Below are 18,725 nucleotides of genomic sequence, written 5' to 3'. Positions count from 1 at the left end.
ATCAAATTTTAAAGGTAACCTAAAAAAATTACCAAATTAGCATTGTTAGGACTTAATTTCAAAATTTCTTTTATAGGTTATGTATAACGTTGGAAAAACGAAATTTGGTGTGTTTATATAAAATTCCTCAACAAGTTTGATGGTGAAAACCGCTTTTCGATATTTCGCTTAGTTTTTGAGAAATCACTCTTCAAACTTAACCTCAAAAGATTACTAATTCTGACATTGCTTTAATGGTTAACTTTAGATTTTCATTTCTAGGTTATGTATAAAATTGGAAAAACGAAGTTTGATGTATTTATTTATAATTTCTCAACAATTTTAATGGTAAAAACCGTTTTTTAATATCTCGATTCATTTTTGAGAAATCAAATTTTAAAGGTAACCTAAGAAAATTACCAAATCAGCATTGTTAGGACTTAATTTCAAAATTTCTTTTATAGGTTATGTATAACGTTGGAAAAACGAAATTTGGTGTGTTTATATAAAATTCCTCAACAAGTTTGATGGTGAAAACCGCTTTTCGATATTTCGCTTAGTTTTTGAGAAATCACTCTTCAAACTTAACCTCAAAAGATTACTAATTCTGACATTACCTTAATGGTTAACTTTAGATTTTCATTTCTAGGTTATGTATAAAATTGGAAAAACGAAGTTTGATGTATTTATTTATAATTTCTCAACAATTTTAATGGTAAAAACCGTTTTTTAATATCTCGATTCATTTTTGAGAAATCAAATTTTAAAGGTAACCTAAGAAAATTACCAAATTAGCATTGTTAGGACTTAATTTCAAAATTTCTTTTATAGGTTATGTATAACGTTGGAAAAACGAAATTTGGTGTGTTTATATAAAATTCCTCAACAAGTTTGATGGTGAAAACCGCTTTTCGATATTTCGCTTAGTTTTTGAGAAATCACTCTTCAAACTTAACCTCAAAAGATTACTAATTCTGACATTACCTTAATGGTTAACTTTAGATTTTCATTTCTAGGTTATGTATAAAATTGGAAAAACGAAGTTTGATGTATTTATTTATAATTTCTCAACAATTTTAATGGTAAAAACCGTTTTTTAATATCTCGATTCATTTTTGAGAAATCAAATTTTAAAGGTAACCTAAGAAAATTACCAAATTAGCATTGTTAGGACTTAATTTCAAAATTTCTTTTATAGGTTATGTATAACGTTGGAAAAACGAAATTTGGTGTGTTTATATAAAATTCCTCAACAAGTTTGATGGTGAAAACCGCTTTTCGATATTTCGCTTAGTTTTTGAGAAATCACTCTTCAAACTTAACCTCAAAAGATTACTAATTCTGACATTGCTTTAATGGTTAACTTTAGATTTTCATTTCTAGGTTATGTATAAAATTGGAAAAACGAATTTTGATGTATTTCTTTATAATTTCTCAACAATTTTAATGGTAAAAACCGTTTTTTAATATCTCGATTCATTTTTGAGAAATCAAATTTTAAAGGTAACCTAAGAAAATTACCAAATTAGCATTGTTAGGACTTAATTTCAAAATTTCTTTTATAGGTTATGTATAACGTTGGAAAAACGAAATTTGGTGTGTTTATATAAAATTCCTCAACAAGTTTGATGGTGAAAACCGCTTTTCGATATTTCGATTAGTTTTTGAGAAACCACTCTTCAAACTTAACCTCAAAAGATTACTAATTCTGACATTGCTTTAATGGTTAACTTTAGATTTTCATTTCTAGGTTATGTATAAAATTGGAAAAACGAATTTTGATGTATTTCTTTATAATTTCTCAACAATTTTAATGGTAAAAACCGTTTTTTAATATCTCGATTCATTTTTGAGAAATCAAATTTTAAAGGTAACCTAAGAAAATTACCAAATTAGCATTGTTAGGACTTAATTTCAAAATTTCTTTTATAGGTTATGTATAACGTTGGAAAAACGAAATTTGGTGTGTTTATATAAAATTCCTCAACAAGTTTGATGGTGAAAACCGCTTTTCGATATTTCGATTAGTTTTTGAGAAACCACTCTTCAAACTTAACCTCAAAAGATTACTAATTCTGACATTGCTTTAATGGTTAACTTTAGATTTTCATTTCTAGGTTATGTATAAAATTGGAAAAACGAATTTTGATGTATTTCTTTATAATTTCTCAACAATTTTAATGGTAAAAACCGTTTTTTAATATCTCGATTCATTTTTGAGAAATCAAATTTTAAAGGTAACCTAAGAAAATTACCAAATTAGCATTGTTAGGACTTAATTTCAAAATTTCTTTTATAGGTTATGTATAACGTTGGAAAAACGAAATTTGGTGTGTTTATATAAAATTCCTCAACAAGTTTGATGGTGAAAACCGCTTTTCGATATTTCGATTAGTTTTTGAGAAACCACTCTTCAAACTTTACCTCAAAAGATTACTAATTCTGGCATTGCTTTAAAGGTAATGCTTTTTTTAATATCTCCATTCATTTTTCAGAAATCAATTTTTAAAGTTATCTTAAAAAAGCCATCGATTAATTTTGACGTGTTTTCCATTGTTAAAAACTTAAATTAAAATGGAGAATGGAAAATTTTTTTGATATTGAAAAGCCTCGCCTTATGGAATTTGATATTGCCACGAATGCATTCCGCCCTGCACCTTGTCATTTCGGCCTAAATTGCCGGTTTCGGTTCCGGCATTATGCAGCTCACGATCAGTACGATATTAAATAGAGCGGCGTCGTGGCGCTGCTGGAGGCGTAAGCATCCTATCGTTTACATCGATCTAGATTGGGGGCGGCGTTGCGTGCGTCATGTGATTACCTGTGCGACACGGACGCAATTTAGGATCACAATTTGTACGAAGGTCCTCCGATGGTACTCTCTCTACCATTTATACGTCAACATATTCGCACAAATATTTACTTACGTTTAACCTACCATGATATGAATTGTACTCCATCTTTTTAAATTTTACAGGAACGACATAAAACTTGGGTCTTTGAGGCCGTTAGTTTGGCAATTATAAATACTATATATAGATCAGTTATAGATTATATTTTTGAGATCAATTTAGTGTGTCAATTATGCAAAAGAAATTATTCCACTGTTTTTCCTTTTTGAGATATAAGCCATTATGATGTCAAAAATCATCAAATTTGAAAGACTTTGAGTTTTGAGTCTGTTGGGTTAACAATAATCAATGATGAATGAAAATTGATTATGGATTATGTTTTGAGGTTAATTTTGAATGTTATTTGAGCAAAAAAAAATATTCCATCGCTTTCACTTTTTGAGTTACAACCCATCATGTTGTTAAAAATCATCGTAATTAAAAGACTTGGGTCTTTGAGGCGATTAGGTTGGCCATTGTAAATGATGGATGAAGATTGGTATAACATCATAATTAACACACTGCAATACCCCAGAGGAAGAAGTATAAAAGTATAATAAAGTTTGTGCCTCATGGAGGGAGACAAATTGCAGAAAACAATAGTATTTTGAAAGGATAGGTAACCAAATATACATGGCGTAAATGTGACCACATAAATGTGAACATAGTGGGAAAGTTTTGACGTCAAAAACCACGTTGGTCCATTACAACCTAATTTGCCATTATATTTAAGAAATGATGCTTCTGATAAAGGAGCAGGGGCAGTGCTATCTCATAAGATGAATGATGATTTAATGACGCGGAAAGCTAATACAGTCTTCTTCTTGTATTGTCACTCTCTCTACTCTCTTGCTCAACTTTTTGTTATAGTTCCACTGTATGCTAACTCTCTTTCTTGTATTACGAGATCTTGCCAAATCCATCCCTTAAAGCAATGTCAGAATTAGTAATCTCATAAGGTTAACTTTGAAGATTGGTTTCTCAAAATCTAATCGAAATATCGAAAAGCGGTTTTCACCATCAAACTTGTTGAGGAATTTTATATAAACACACCAAATTTCGTTTTTCCAACGTTATACATAACCTATAAAAGAAATTTTGAATTTAAGTCCTAACAATGCCAATTTGGTAATTTTTGAGGTTAACTATAAAAAGTGATTTCTCAAAAATGAATCGAGATATTAAAAAACGGTTTTTATCGTTAAAATTGTTGAGAAATTATGAATACACCAAATTTCGTTTTTTCAATTTAATACATAACCTAGAAATGAAAATTTAAAGTTAACCATTAAAGCAATGTCAGAATTAGTAATCTTTTGAGGTTAAGTTTGAAGAGTGATTTCTCAAAAACTAAGCGAAATATCGAAAAGCGGTTTTCACCATAAAACTTGTTGAGGAATTTTATATAAACACACCAAATTTCGTTTTTCCAACGTTATACATAACCTATAAAAGAAATTTTGAAATTAAGTCCTAACAATGTTAATTTGGTAATTTTCTTAGGTTACCTTGAAAATTTGATTTCTCAAAAATGAATCGAGATATTAAAAAACGGTTTTTACCATTAAAATTGTTGAGAAATTATTAATAAATACATCAAACTTCGTTTTTCCAATTTTATACATAACCTAGAAATGAAAATCTAAAGTTAACCATTAAAGCAATGTCAGAATTAGTAATCTTTTGAGGTTAAGTTTGAAGAGTGATTTCTCAAAAACTAAGCGAAATATCGAAAAGCGGTTTTCACCATCAAACTTGTTGAGGAATTTTATATAAACACACCAAATTTCGTTTTTCCAACGTTATACATAACCTATAAAAGAAATTTTGAAATTAAGTCCTAACAATGCTAATTTGGTAATTTTCTTAGGTTACCTTTAAAATTTGATTTCTCAAAAATGAATCGAGATATTAAAAAACGGTTTTTACCATTAAAATTGTTGAGAAATTATAAATAAATACATCAAACTTCGTTTTTCCAATTTTATACATAACCTAGAAATGAAAATCTAAAGTTAACCATTAAAGCAATGTCAGAATTAGTAATCTTTTGAGGTTAATTTTGAAGAATGATTTCTCAAAAACTAATCGAAATATCGAAAAGCGGTTTTCACCATCAAAATTGTTGAGGAATTTTGTATGAACACACCAAATTTCGTTTTTCCAACGTTATACATAACCTATAAAAGAAATTTTGAAATTAAGTCGTAACAATGCCAATTTGGTAATTTTTGAGGTTAACTATAAATAATGATTTCTCAAAAATGAATCGAGATATTAAAAAACGGTTTTTATCATTAAAATAATTGAGAAATTATAAATAAATATACCAAATTTCGTTTTTCCAATTTTATACATAACCTAGAAATAAGAATTTAAAGTTAACCCTTAAAGCAATGTCAGAATTAGTAATCTTTTGAGGTTAATTTTGAAGAATGATTTCTCAAAAACTAATCGAAATATCGAAAAGCGGTTTTCACCATCAAAATTGTTGAGGAATTTTGTATGAACACACCAAATTTTGTTTTTCCAATTTTATACATAACCTAGAAATGAGAATTTAAAGTTAACCTTTCAAACAATTCGTTCCAGAATCTTACTCGTAATGCGAAATACTCGTTAAGCGAAACAACACTCAACCGAGTAACGAAAATAAGGGACTTCCCCTATGCGTGTCACTAGTTATGCGAAATATCGATCGTTAAGCGAGACAATTTATTTTACTCGTTATGCGAAATACTGTATCAGTATACTTCCACTGTATCAGTAACTTTTTGAGATTAACTTAAAACCTTTTTAAATACAACTCGTTAAATAAAGAGTAATCGAGCATTGTGGATACTGCAGAGATGGATTTTGGGTGCCGCATAGTATTTATCACCGGTTTGGTGAATTACGATCCGTGCTGTAGAGTCAGTAGAGGCGTCGTGGCGGCGACGCCTATAGTTGACGCTAAACTAATTCCTCCAATGTTACGACCACCGATGATCGTTTATCACGAAAAGACAAGAATCCCCTAGGCGTGAAACTAACGTAGTACCACTGTAAAGTATACAACTATGTTGGGTGGCTATATAACATTTTATATAGTTTCTTTCGTTAAAGATTTTTAGAAAGTTTGTTTTTGACTTTCGAATATTTTATGGTATTGGGAGTTCAAATCGAAACCGTACGGTTAAATTGGTAAACGGGTAATGTTTGGACAACGTCGACGGTGCGCGGTCAACTTCGACACCACCCCTCTTGGGAAATCTGGGGATCACAAAAGGGCCCGCGGCAGCACACCAAATTACCAACCTAATACTTTCCTCTTAGCGCCTTTTACAGCTACAAATTGCCAACCGAACCGTCGACGACGTTTACTCGATAAAAACCTCTTTGAGTGAGTCAAAAGAGTTTTATTTCCACGTACTTGTCTTTTGTTACAGGCTGAAAAAGAACGAAAAGATGTCTTCAGAACCTCCTGATGCTGAGGGATCCAGGACGACGCCGAGCGCCGCACCTGGGACTTTTGAAATCGGTAGCAATTTTAAAGTGGGAATCTACGGCTGGCGAAAGAGGTGCCTCTACATACTCGTACTAGGATTACTAATAATGGTTATTATAAATTTGGCCCTTACGCTTTGGGTACTGAAAGTTATGGAGTTTTCCTCGGTAAGTGCAAATGTTTACCTCGGAACACCGAATTTCAAACATCCCTTGGTGGGTTTACACACTCACATAGAGTGGTTCTGCAACAAAATCTTTTGTGTATATAAATTGTAATTATTCACTAAAATAATCCTCTCGAAATTTTTTTTTTAATCAAATTCATTAAAATAGAAGTTGATTTTTTTAAAGAAAAGGATTAAGCCTTTCGAAACGAGGAGAAAATCACCTGTTGTCGTTTGAAAAACGAAAAAAACTAAAAAATTTCCAATTACCATCAAAAGAGGGACTCTAATAACCGCTTCAGTTCTTTTCCTAATCGAGTCAACCGGGAAGCGGAAGTAAGGTCTGGAAACAATTTTCCAGCGTAATTATCCCGGTGTAGGATAGCGGTCTAATCAGTCTTTCCTGAATTATCTAATTGTGTCCGTCTGTAGAAAGCGGAATGGCTTTGCTCCTGCGGGAGAACATCTCGACTTTTATTTTTTTCGATTATTTTTTTTTTCTTAATTTAAACCCATTTCGTGACACTCGTTAATGAACTCACTGAATCTTCCCTTTCGGCAAAACGAAATGTTTCAAAATTTGTATTCAAAACGTTTCTACTTCTATGTCTAATATTAGTTCTAGTGACAGTGGTAGATAGCGCTAGTTAGCATAAGATATCACTATTTTACATATTTTTATTGTACTAAAACTAGAACTAACACTAGACATAGAACTAGAAAGTATCGGGTTGAAAAATATACAAATTTCGTTTTATTATTGGGCTGGGTTGGTACTATTGATCGATGGATTAAAATAACTTATTGGATTAGTTTTATGGGTTAATTATAAATCTTTTTTGTATGAAAACTTTTTTTCCATCACATATAATTATTGAGTTATAAAAGAAAATTGATGAAAACGTCAAAATTTCAATTTTTATTAAGTTGGGTTGGTAATGCTGATTGATGGAGTAAATATCTTTATTCAATACGTCTTATGAGTTAATTCTAAACATTTTTTGTTAAAAATATAATTCTCCATCATGCACAATTAATGAGTTATAACCGAAAATGATCAAAAACATCAAAATTCGGTTTTATTTTTGAGATGGGTTGGTACTATTGATCGATGGATTAAAATAACTCATTGGATAAGTTTTATGAGTTAATTATAAATCTTTTTTGTATGAAAACTTTTTTTCCATCAGATATAATTAATGAGATATAAAAGAAAATTCATGAAAATGTCAAAATTTCAATTTTTTTAAGTTGGGTTGGTAATGCTGATTTATGGAGTAAATATCTTTATTTAATACTTCTTATGAGTTAATTCTAAACATTTTTTGTTAAAAAAATAATTTTCCATCATGCACAATTAATGAGTATAACCGAAAATGATCAAAACCATCAAAATTTGGTTTTATTGTTGGATTGGGTTGGTACTACTGTTCGATGGGTTAAAATAATTTATTGGATATGTTTAAAGGGTTAATTCTAAAACTTTTTTGTATAAAAAGTTGTTTTCCATCAGATATAATTAACGAGTTATAAAAAAAATTGATGAATACGTCAAAATTTCTATTTTTTTTAAGTTGGGTTGGTAATGCTGATTGATGGAGTAAATATCTTTATTTAATACTTCTTATGAGTTAATTCTAAACATTTTTTGTTAAAAAAATAATTCTCCATCATGCAGAATGAATGAGTTATAACCGAAAATGATCAAAAACATCAAAATTTGATTTTATTGTTGGGTTGGGTTGGTACTACTGTTCAATGGATTAAAATAATTTATTGGATATGTTTAAAGGGTTAATTCTAAAACTTTTTTGTATAATAAGTTGTTTTCCATCAGATATAATTAACGAGTTATAAAAGAAAATTGATGAAAACGTCAAAATTTATTTTTTTCTTAAGTTGGGTTGGTAATGCTGATTGATGGAGTAAATATCTTTTTTAATACCTCTTATGAGTTAATTCTAAACACTTTTTGTTAAAAAAATAATTCTCCATCATGCAGAATGAATGAGTTATAACCGAAAATGATCAAAAACATCAAAATTTGGTTTTATTTTTGAGATGGGTTGGTACTATTGATCGATGGATTAAAATAACTTATTGGATACGTTTTATGGGTTAATTATAAATCTTTTTTGTATGAAAACTTTTTTTCCATCAGATATAATTAATGAGATATAAAAGAAAATTGATATAAACGTCAAAATTTCAATTTTTCTTAAGTTGGGTTGGTAATGCTGATTGATGGAGTAAATATCTTTTTTAATACCTCTTATGAGTTAATTCCAAACACTTTTTGTTAAAAAAATAATTCTCCATCATGCAGAATGAAAGAGTTATAACCGAAAATGATCAAAAACATCAAAATTTGGTTTTATTTTTGAGATGGGTTGGTACTATTGATCGATGGATTAAAATAACTTATTGGATAAGTTTTATGGGTTAATTATAAATCTTTTTTGTATGAAAACTTTTTTTCATCAGATATAATTAATGAGATATAAAAGAAAATTCATGAAAACGTCAAAATTTCAATTTTTTTTAAGTTGGGTTGGTAATGCTGATTGATGGAGTAAATATCTTTATTTAATACTTCTTATGAGTTAATTCTAAAAATTTTTTGTTAAAAAAATAATTCTCCATCATGCAGAATGAATGAATTATAACCGAAAATGATCAAAAACATCAAAATTCGGTTTTATTATTGGGCCGGGTTGGTACTATTGATCGATGGATTAAAATAACTTACTGGATAAGTTTTATGGGTTAATTATAAATCTTTTTTGTATGAAAACTTTTTTTCCATCAGATATAATTAATGAGATATAAAAGAAAATTCATGAAAACGTCAAAATTTAAATTTTTTTTAAGTTAGGTTGGTAATGCTGATTGATGGAGTAAATATCTTTATTCAATACGTCTTATGAGTTAATTCTAAACATTTTTTGTTAAAAAAATAATTCTCCATCATGCACAATTAATGAGTTATAAGTTGTTATAACCGAAAATGATCAAAACCATCAAAATTTGGTTTTATTGCTGGGTTGGGTTGGTACTACTGTTGGATGGATTAAAATAATTTATTGGATATGTTTTAATGGTTAATTCTAAAACTTTTTTGTATAAAAAGTTGTTTTCCATCAGATATAATTAATGAGATATAAAAGAAAATTCATGAAAACGTCAAAATTTAAATTTGTTTTAAGTTAGGTTGGTAATGCTGATTGATGGAGTAAATATCTTTATTCAATACGTCTTATGAGTTAATTCTAAACATTTTTTGTTAAAAATATAATTCTCCATCATGCACAATTAATGAGTTATAAGTTGTTATAACCGAAAATGATCAAAACCATCAAAATTTGGTTTTATTGTTGGGTTGGGTTGGTACTACTGTTCGATGGATTAAAATAATTTATTGGATATGTTTTAATGGTTAATTCTAAAACTTTTTTGTATAAAAAGTTGTTTTCCATCAGATATAATTAATGAGTTATAAAAGAAAATTGATGAAAACATCAAAATTTCAATTTTTCTTAAGTTGGGTTGGTAATGCTGATTGATGGAGTAAATATCTTTATTTAATACTTCTTATGAATTAATTATAAACATTTTTATTTAAAAAAATAATTCTCCATCATGCAGAATGAATGAGTTATAACCGAAAATGATCAAAAACATCAAAATTTGATTTTATTGTTGGGTTGGGTTGGTACTATTGTTCGATAGGTTAAAATAATTTATTGGATATGTTTAAAGGGTCAATTCTAAAACTTTTTAGTATAAAATGTTGTTTTCCATCAGATATAATTAATGAATTATAAAAGAAAATTGATGTAAACGTCAAAATTTCAATTTTTCTTAAGTTGGGTTGGTAATGCAGATTGATGGAGTAAATATCTTTATTTAACACCTCTTATGAGTTAATTCTAAACATTTTTTGTTAAAAAAATAATTCTCCATCATGCAGAATGAATGAGTTATAACCGAAAATGATCAAAAACATCAAAATTTGGTTATATTGTTGGGTTGGGTTGGTACTACTGTTCGATGGATTAAAATAACTTATTAGATAAGTTTTATGGGTTAATTATAAATCTTTTTTGTATGAAAACTTTTTTCCATCAGATATAATTAATGAGTTATAGAAGAAAATTGATGAAAACGTTAAAATAAACACCTTTATATATATATATACAGGGTGAGTCAATAGTGCGGGGACGGAAGATAGTGGCTTTACTGTTAAGAATAAAATGTCATCATATATTACCATCAAAGCTGCATCGATTAAAATTAATTTCAGCTATACAGGTGTTTCACTATTCCAGGACCGTACTCAACTTAATTTTTTTAAATGGAACCACTTAAATGGAATATACATATAATATATATATATATATAATTACACGGTTAGAGACACAGAATCCCGGAGGAAGCAGAGAAGAATTCTGGGAAACTGGTCCATAGGAAGAAGACGTAACCTCAGCTGCAGAACCTTCCGGAGTGGTTTGACTGCACCAGCAACGAACAATTCAGATCCGTAGTTTCAAAAGTTAGAATCGAGGTTGGCAAGAAATAAGGAGAAAACTCAACATAATAGGATATTCTATAAAAATAAATACTACCTACATATATGATAAATTTTTCATCGAACATAATTTTCTGACTATTTGGAAAATACAGCAAATTATGGATTCCATTTTCTGATAACTTGGATGTAGTTGGGTTTAGTAAGGCTGGGTTGTGTTGAGTTAGGTTGGGTTGAGATGGAATAGGTTGGGTTGGGTTGGGTTGAGTTGTATTCGTGTACATTTTCTTCCGATACACTACATCATTAAATTATTGTATTATTACTCTGCCGACTCTTTGCTCAACTTTTTTTTACTAGTTCTAGTGTCTTCTCAGTCTCTTTTTCTATTACTAGTTTTTGCTGAATCCTTCTCCTTTCTGCCAAGTCACTTTTTTCCATTTTCATTCTCTTTATTCTACAACCAGTCCTTTTCTTGCCTGAACAGTTCCTTTCCAGTCTTCTTTTGTTTTTGCCCAGTCTATCTTTTATATTATCAACCTCAGTGAGACTCCCTACTCTCTACTCGATATATTTTTTGTCTTTTCGGTGTCCACTCATTTCTTCTCTTCTATTTACAATTTTTCCTAGTCTTTCCCAATTCTCCCCAGTCTCTTTCTTCCATTTTCATCCTCTTTATTCTATAAACAGTTTTGAATCTGTTTTTTCTCTTACCAGTCTGTTTCCAGTCCTCCTCCTTTCTGCCAAGTCTCTTTCTTGTGTTATCAACCTCAGAGGGCCTCCTTACACTGCCTTCTTATAATTTCAATTTCCAGTATATTTCAGGACCTTTTCTTAATTTAAGCTGTTTGATGCTCTGCTCTAATTCCTCGATGGTGAACAAGCTGGTAAGATGTGCCTTCTCCTGTTTTTCTGGTTCTTGCTCTCTCCCCTGATCTTCATCGACTTATGGAAATAGTTTCTTGATTTGTTCTTGTGCCGTCTTGTAATCTATTAGTAACTTAGTCTTGTAATAAAATTTGTGCCCACAAACTACAGAAAATAATTAATAGTATTTTGAAAAGATTGACAACCAAATATACTTGGCTACACATTTCTAGTTCTCGGTCTAGTGTTAGTTCTACTTTTGCACTAGCAATATCACTAGAATTAACAGAAGACCTAGAACTAGAATCATTCGGGTTTAGCCGTCTTGAGAGACGTGCGGCTAAACCCGAATGTTTCTAGTTCTCGGTCTAGTGCTAGTTTTAGTTTTGCACTAGCACTATCACTAGAACTAATAGAAGACCACGAAGATCTGCAACAGAATAGTTACTGTAGGCTAAGAATATAGATTGGCTCTGAATATAAGCAAAACAAAGTACATGGTTATTACAAAAACCTAGGCACAACAATTAATTATAACAACGACAGCTCCCAAGAGGTGCGCATTAAAATTGAAGAGGAATGGAATGAAGAATTTTTGTTGTTGTCGGGATCTGAGTCTGGAGTTGAAAATGATGAGGTGCAATGTGCTATCGGTATTGTTCTACGGGGTGGAAGCCTGGAGACTTAAGGCGATTGATGTGAGAAGACTTAATTTGAGATATGGATATACCGACGAATGTTAAAAATTTCATGGGTAGAGAAGGTGACCAACGTGGAGGTGATGAGACGCATGCAGAAGGATAGAGAGATAGTACGACGCAAATTTGCAAATCATGCAGAGAACAATTCTGGGTAATAGATCCATGGTCTGGAAAGTTAGAATTGTTATGATTGCCAACCTCAGAATCGAGGTTGACAAGAAAGAAGGAAGAAACTCAACATAACAGGATATTCTCTGAATACCATGCGAGTATACAAAATCAAAACTGATTTTATTTTTATTCAATTAACCATCTTAACCATCTTATGGAGTGATGATTTAGTACCAAAACTTTTTTTTCGATTATTTTTTTTCTTTTCTTAATTTAAACCCATTTCGTGACACTCGTTAATGAACTCACTGAATCTTCCCTTTCGGCAAAACCACCCCTTCATCATTTCCTTATCTTAAACACGTGCAGTGCAACGGGAAATAGAAATACCAGGGCCACATCATCTCGTCATTTTCGCAAATTACGTTTCATTCTTAAACGAGAATTATAATAAATTTTCAAGTAATTATTCCGATAATGAGTCGTGGTCTTGTCCCCGCACGAAAAAGAATCTTGCGAAGAAGAGACTGTAACGGCTCCGTAATTATAGTTCAGAGCCCAGACAAAGGATACGCCTAAAAGGCCTCCCGTAGCCGAAGGCTCTCTTTTTTTGTCTAAAAAATTTCGTAATTAAAACTTCTTTAATTGGGGGATGCAACAGTTGTCTTCAAGGAATGTTCTTAAATGACCGACCAGTACTTGTTTCAGCATCATTACTTGATTAGAGTTTCTTTTCAACTAAATTGTTATTAAAGAAGAGTAATTTAGTATATAGTTTTAAAAATGAGTTATTATTTAAAGTTTTCTTAATACAACTTCGTTCGTATTAAAATTTATTTGTCGTTTATCTCGAGTCATAAATGTAATTTATACGCAAGGATTTAGGTGATTTATTATAGCAACTAACTCAACCCAAGCTAACGTCCTTGAAGTTATTTTAGAAACACAAGAACTTGTAACATAATTACTCAAAGAATAATAATTCTTTTAATGACTTCTTTTAATTATTTTTGTAATTATTATTTTAATTGTTGTTATAATTTCAGGAAGGAATGGGTCAACTAAAAATAATAACCGGAGGTTTAAAGTTAGAAGGGAAGGCCTACATTTTAGATTCGTTAATCGCTAGCAATATCAGATCCCGAGCGGGTCAACCGATAATTATCGAGTCCAGTAGGAACCTAACACTAACCACGAGGGGAGAGAATGGTTTCCTGGAAAACTTGATATATTTAGGTAAGGCACGAAGCTCCACCTCGAAAACTAAACCAATTTTCTTAAAAAAAAATCTTTCCTGTTGCACCTTTTCGTTTCGGTTGCAGGAAACGATAAGTTCGAGTGCCTGGCGAACAACTTCAGGATAATGGACGATCAAGGGGCAGTCTTGTTTTCGGCCAACGCGGAAGAGGTCGTAGTTGGGGCAAGAGTCCTTCGGGTTTTGGGTAAAGGGGGAACCACCTTCACGGGATCCGTTCAAACCCCCATCCTTCGAGCTGCTTCAGGCCACAATCTCCGGTTTGTCGAAGTTTTATACTCGTATTTTACACTTTGGATATAAAGCGCGGTTGACTTCCCCTTCGTTTAGATATTTCTTACTTAGTTTTATTCCGTGTTCTTCTGTTACTGAAGTTTTTCAAATTTTATTCTCTTGTTTAGAGTTTTATAGAGAGAAATTGAAAATATAATTGTTTCTTCTTTAAAAAAAAGTTAAATTAAAATATAAATAAAATTGAAATAATTAGCTGATTATCACATTGCAATACTTCAATGAAGAAGTATAAAAGTATAATAAAGCCAAATATACAGGGTGATTCAAAAAACCGCTTGGTCCATTACAACTCTAATTTGCCATTATATTTAAGCTGTAGGCTTAAGGCCGAGCGTTCAGTAATCAGTCAAACACAACTTTATTCAGTCATCGGGCTCCAGGAAACTAACAGCTCAGCCTCTGCTGATCCTGTGATGTCCTCGTCCACATCTTTTTCTCCGTCTTCAACATTTTTTTCCTCTTCGTCTTCAACCTCTTGATCCTCGCCTTCCTCTTCATCTCCACTCTCGCTGTCCTCATGTCTAATCCACAGTTTTAGTCGTTCCGGCGGAATAACGCCTTCATAAGCTTTTTGAGTTACTTCACACCCAGGAATACTTTTCACAACGTATCGGTCTTTGTCCAATACTTTATTAATACGATATAGCCCAATAAATTTACTTCCCATCTTAGCCACTCGGTCAGTAGGTGCTGCCAACCTTTCGACCATAACCAAATCTCCTTCTTTATATCTCATATGTGGTTTTCTTCTCGTACCTTTTCTCTAACCTGGATATAATCTTTTATGACATTTTCTTCTTTTATTTGTTCTGGTATAGTATCATGATGTCCGATGGTATCTTACCGGTACTTTTCTGCCAAGTCTAGTTAATAGCTATTTGTACATCTGTCAATGCTTGCTTGTCCCATGTTTCAGGTTTATCTTTTATTAATTTTAATAATGATAGTAAAAATGTTCTGTTATATCTCTCAATCTGCCCATTTCCTCTCGGTGCTTTTACTGCCACTTGTACTAATTTAATATCATTTTTGTCACAAAATTGTCTAAACTTCTCGCTCGTAAAACATGTTCCTCTATCTGTAATTATTCGCTTAGAATATCCAAAAATTTTGAATAATCTTTGTAATATTTTTAATGCTTCTTCTGTTTTTGTTGTTTTCACTGCTTCCAAAAATATAAACTTTGTGAATGAATCAATCATTGCCAAAATATGTTGCTGTTGTTTTTTCCAGAGGTCTCAGATGGTCTAAGTGTAAAGTCTGCCAAGGAATTTCTCCTTTATCAATATTGTATTAATAACCCTCCTTCACATTTTGCTTTCGAACTAATACAATTTGCAAAGCTTTCTTAATGTATTTCTTCATATTTTTAAAATAGTAACTGTGTCTTAATTCTTGTCCTGTTTTTACTTGGTAGCCTAAAAAATTAATCTCTTTCATGGCAAAATAACATTTATCTAAAAGAAGTCGCAATTTAGTCTTTCTAATCCTTTCAATCACTCTTTTAAACAACAAAACATGATCCTCTAATGTCGATGTAAGAACCAGTATATCATCCATGTATATTACAAGACCTCCATCCTTTACGATGTCATTAAAGATTTCTGCCACAAACTTCGAAAACACTGCTGGTGCCCCTGACAACCTAAACGGCATCTTCAAAAATTCGTACTGCCCCATAAATGTAACAAACTGTGTATACTTAACAGATTCGTCGTCCATCTCTACATGGTGATAACCATTTTTCAGATCTAATAATGAAAAATACTTGGATCGACTTAAATTGTCAATTAAAGTTTCAATCACAGACATTGGAAATTGACTTTTCATAGTATACTTGTTGATATTTCTAAAATCGACGCATAGCCGGTTTTCTCCATTCATCTTTTTAACCAATACAACTTTTAAGTCCTAACAATGCCAGTTTGGTAATTTTCTTAGGTTACCTTTAAAATTTGATTTCTCAAGAATGAATCGAGATATTAAAAAACGGTTTTTATCATTAAAATTGTTGATAAATTATAAATAAATACACCAAATTACGTTTTTTCAATTTAATACATAACCTAGAAATGAGAATTTAAAGTTAACCATTAAAACAATGTCAGAATTAGTAATCTTATGAGGTTAACTTTGAAGAGTGATTTCTCAAAAACTAATTGAAATATCGAAAAGCGGTTTTCACCATCAAAATTGTTGAGGAATTTTGTATAAATACCTCAAATTTTGTTTTTCCAACGTTATACATAACCAGAAAAGAAATTTTGAAATTAAGTCCTAACAATGCCAATTTGGTAATTTTTGAGGTTAACTATAAAAAATGATTTCTCAAAAATGAATCGAGATATTAAAAAACGGTTTTTACCATTAAAATTGTTGAGAAATTATAAATAAATACACCAAATTTCGTTTTTTCAATTTAATACATAACCTAGAAATGAGAATTTGAAGTTAAGCATAATGTCAGAATTAGTAATCTTATGAGGCTAACTTTGAAGAGTGATTTCTCAAAAACTAATTGAAATATTGAAAAGCGGTTTTCACCGTCAAAATTATGTAGGAATTTTGTATCAACACATCAAATTTCGTTTTTTCCAACGTTATACATAACCTATAAAAGAAATTTTGAAATTAAGTCCTAACAATGCCAATTTGGTAATTTTTTTAGGTTACCTTTAAAATTTCATTTCTCAAAAATGAATCGAGATATTAAAAAACGGTTTTTATCATTCAAATTGTTGACAAATTATAAATAAATACACCAAATTTTGTTTTTTCAATTTAATACATAACCTAGAAATGAGAAATTAAAGTTAACCATTAAAGCAATGTCAGAATTAGTAATCTTATGAGGCTAACTTTGAAGAGTGATTTCTCAAAAACTAATTGAAATATTGAAAAGCGGTTTTCACCATCAAAATTGTTGAGGAATTTTGTATAAAAACCTCAAATTTCGTTTTTCCAACGTTATACATAACCTATAAAAAAATTTTGAAATTAAGTCCTAACAATGCCAATTTGATAATTTTTGAGGTTAACTATAAAAAGTGATTTCTCAAAAATGAATCGAGATATTAAAAAACGGTTTTTATCATTAAAATTGTTGAGAAATTATAAATAAATACACCAAATTTCGTTTTTTCAATTTAATACATAACCTAGAAATGAGAATTTGAAGTTAAGCATAATGTCAGAATTAGTAATCTTATGAGGTTAACTTTGAAGAGTGATTTCTCAAAAACTAATTGAAATATCGAAAAGCGGTTTTCACCGTCAAAATTATGTAGGAATTTTGTATGAACACAACAAATTTCGTTTTTCCAACGTTATACATAACCAATAAAAGAAATTTTGAAATTAAGTCCTAACAATGCCAATTTGGTAATTTTTTTAGGTTACCTTTAAAATTTCATTTCTCAAAAATGAATCGAGATATTGAAAAACGGTTTTTATCATTAAAATTGTTGAGAAATTATAAATAAATACACCAAATTTCGTTTTTTCAATTTAATACATAACCTAGAAATGAGAATTTAAAGTTAACCATTAAAGCAATGTCAGAATTAGTAATCTTATGAGGTTAACTTTGAAGAGTGATTTCTCAAAAACTAATTGAAATATCGAAAAGCGGTTTTCACCGTCAAAATTATGTAGGAATTTTGTATCAACACACCAAATTTCGTTTTTTCCAACGTTATACATAACCTATAAAAGAAATTTTGAAATTAAGTCCTAACCATGCCAATTTGGTAATTTTTGAGGTTAACCATAAAAAGTGATTTCTCCAAAATGAATCGAGATATTAAAAAACGGTTTTTATCATTAAAATTGTTGAGAAATTATAAATAAATACACCAAATTTCGTTTTTTCAATTTAATACATAACCTAGAAATGAGAATTTAAAGTTAACCATTAAAGCAATATCAGAATTAGTAATCTTATGAGGTTAACTTTGAAGAGTGATTTCTCAAAAACTAATTGAAATACCGAAAAGCGGTTTTCACCGTCAAAATTATGTAGGAATTTTGTATCAACACACCAAATTTTGTTTTTTCCAACGTTTTACATAACCTATAAAAGAAATTTTGAAACTTAGTCCTAACAATGCCAATTTGATAATTTTTTGAGGTTAACTATAAAAAGTGATTTCTTAAAAATGAATCGAGATATCAAAAAACGGTTTTTATCATTAAAATTGTTGAGAAATTATAAATAAATACACCAAATTTGGTTTTTTCAATTTAATACATAACCTAGAAATGAGAATTTGAAGTTAAGAATAATGTCAGAATTAGTAATCTTATGAGGTTAACTTTGAAGAGTGATTTCTCAAAAACTAATTGAAATATCGAAAAGCGGTTTTCACCGTCAAAATTATGTAGGAATTTTGTATCAACACACCAAATTTCGTTTTTTCCAACGTTATACATAACCTATAAAAGAAA

The 18,725-nt window shown here is 30.2% G+C and overlaps 1 protein-coding gene across 1 annotated transcript in view; it reads left to right on the top strand.

Annotated features, from left to right (window-relative positions):
* LOC111415201 (sarcoglycan delta) overlaps positions 1-18,725 on the top strand; it is a 115,656-nt gene that overhangs the window by 87,982 nt on the left and 8,949 nt on the right. Inside the window, exons 3-5 of the mRNA XM_071200180.1 lie at positions 6,299-6,524; positions 13,777-13,966; positions 14,053-14,245. Of these exons, the coding sequence (XP_071056281.1) occupies positions 6,299-6,524; positions 13,777-13,966; positions 14,053-14,245 (609 nt within the window). The remainder of the gene's footprint in view (positions 1-6,298; positions 6,525-13,776; positions 13,967-14,052; positions 14,246-18,725) is intronic.

This window comes from Onthophagus taurus, chromosome 11, assembly GCF_036711975.1.
Source record: "Onthophagus taurus isolate NC chromosome 11, IU_Otau_3.0, whole genome shotgun sequence".
NCBI classification, from domain to species: domain Eukaryota; kingdom Metazoa; phylum Arthropoda; class Insecta; order Coleoptera; family Scarabaeidae; genus Onthophagus; species Onthophagus taurus.
The sequence above is the reverse complement of the archived record's forward strand: the minus strand, read 5'-3'. Positions and strand labels throughout refer to the sequence as shown.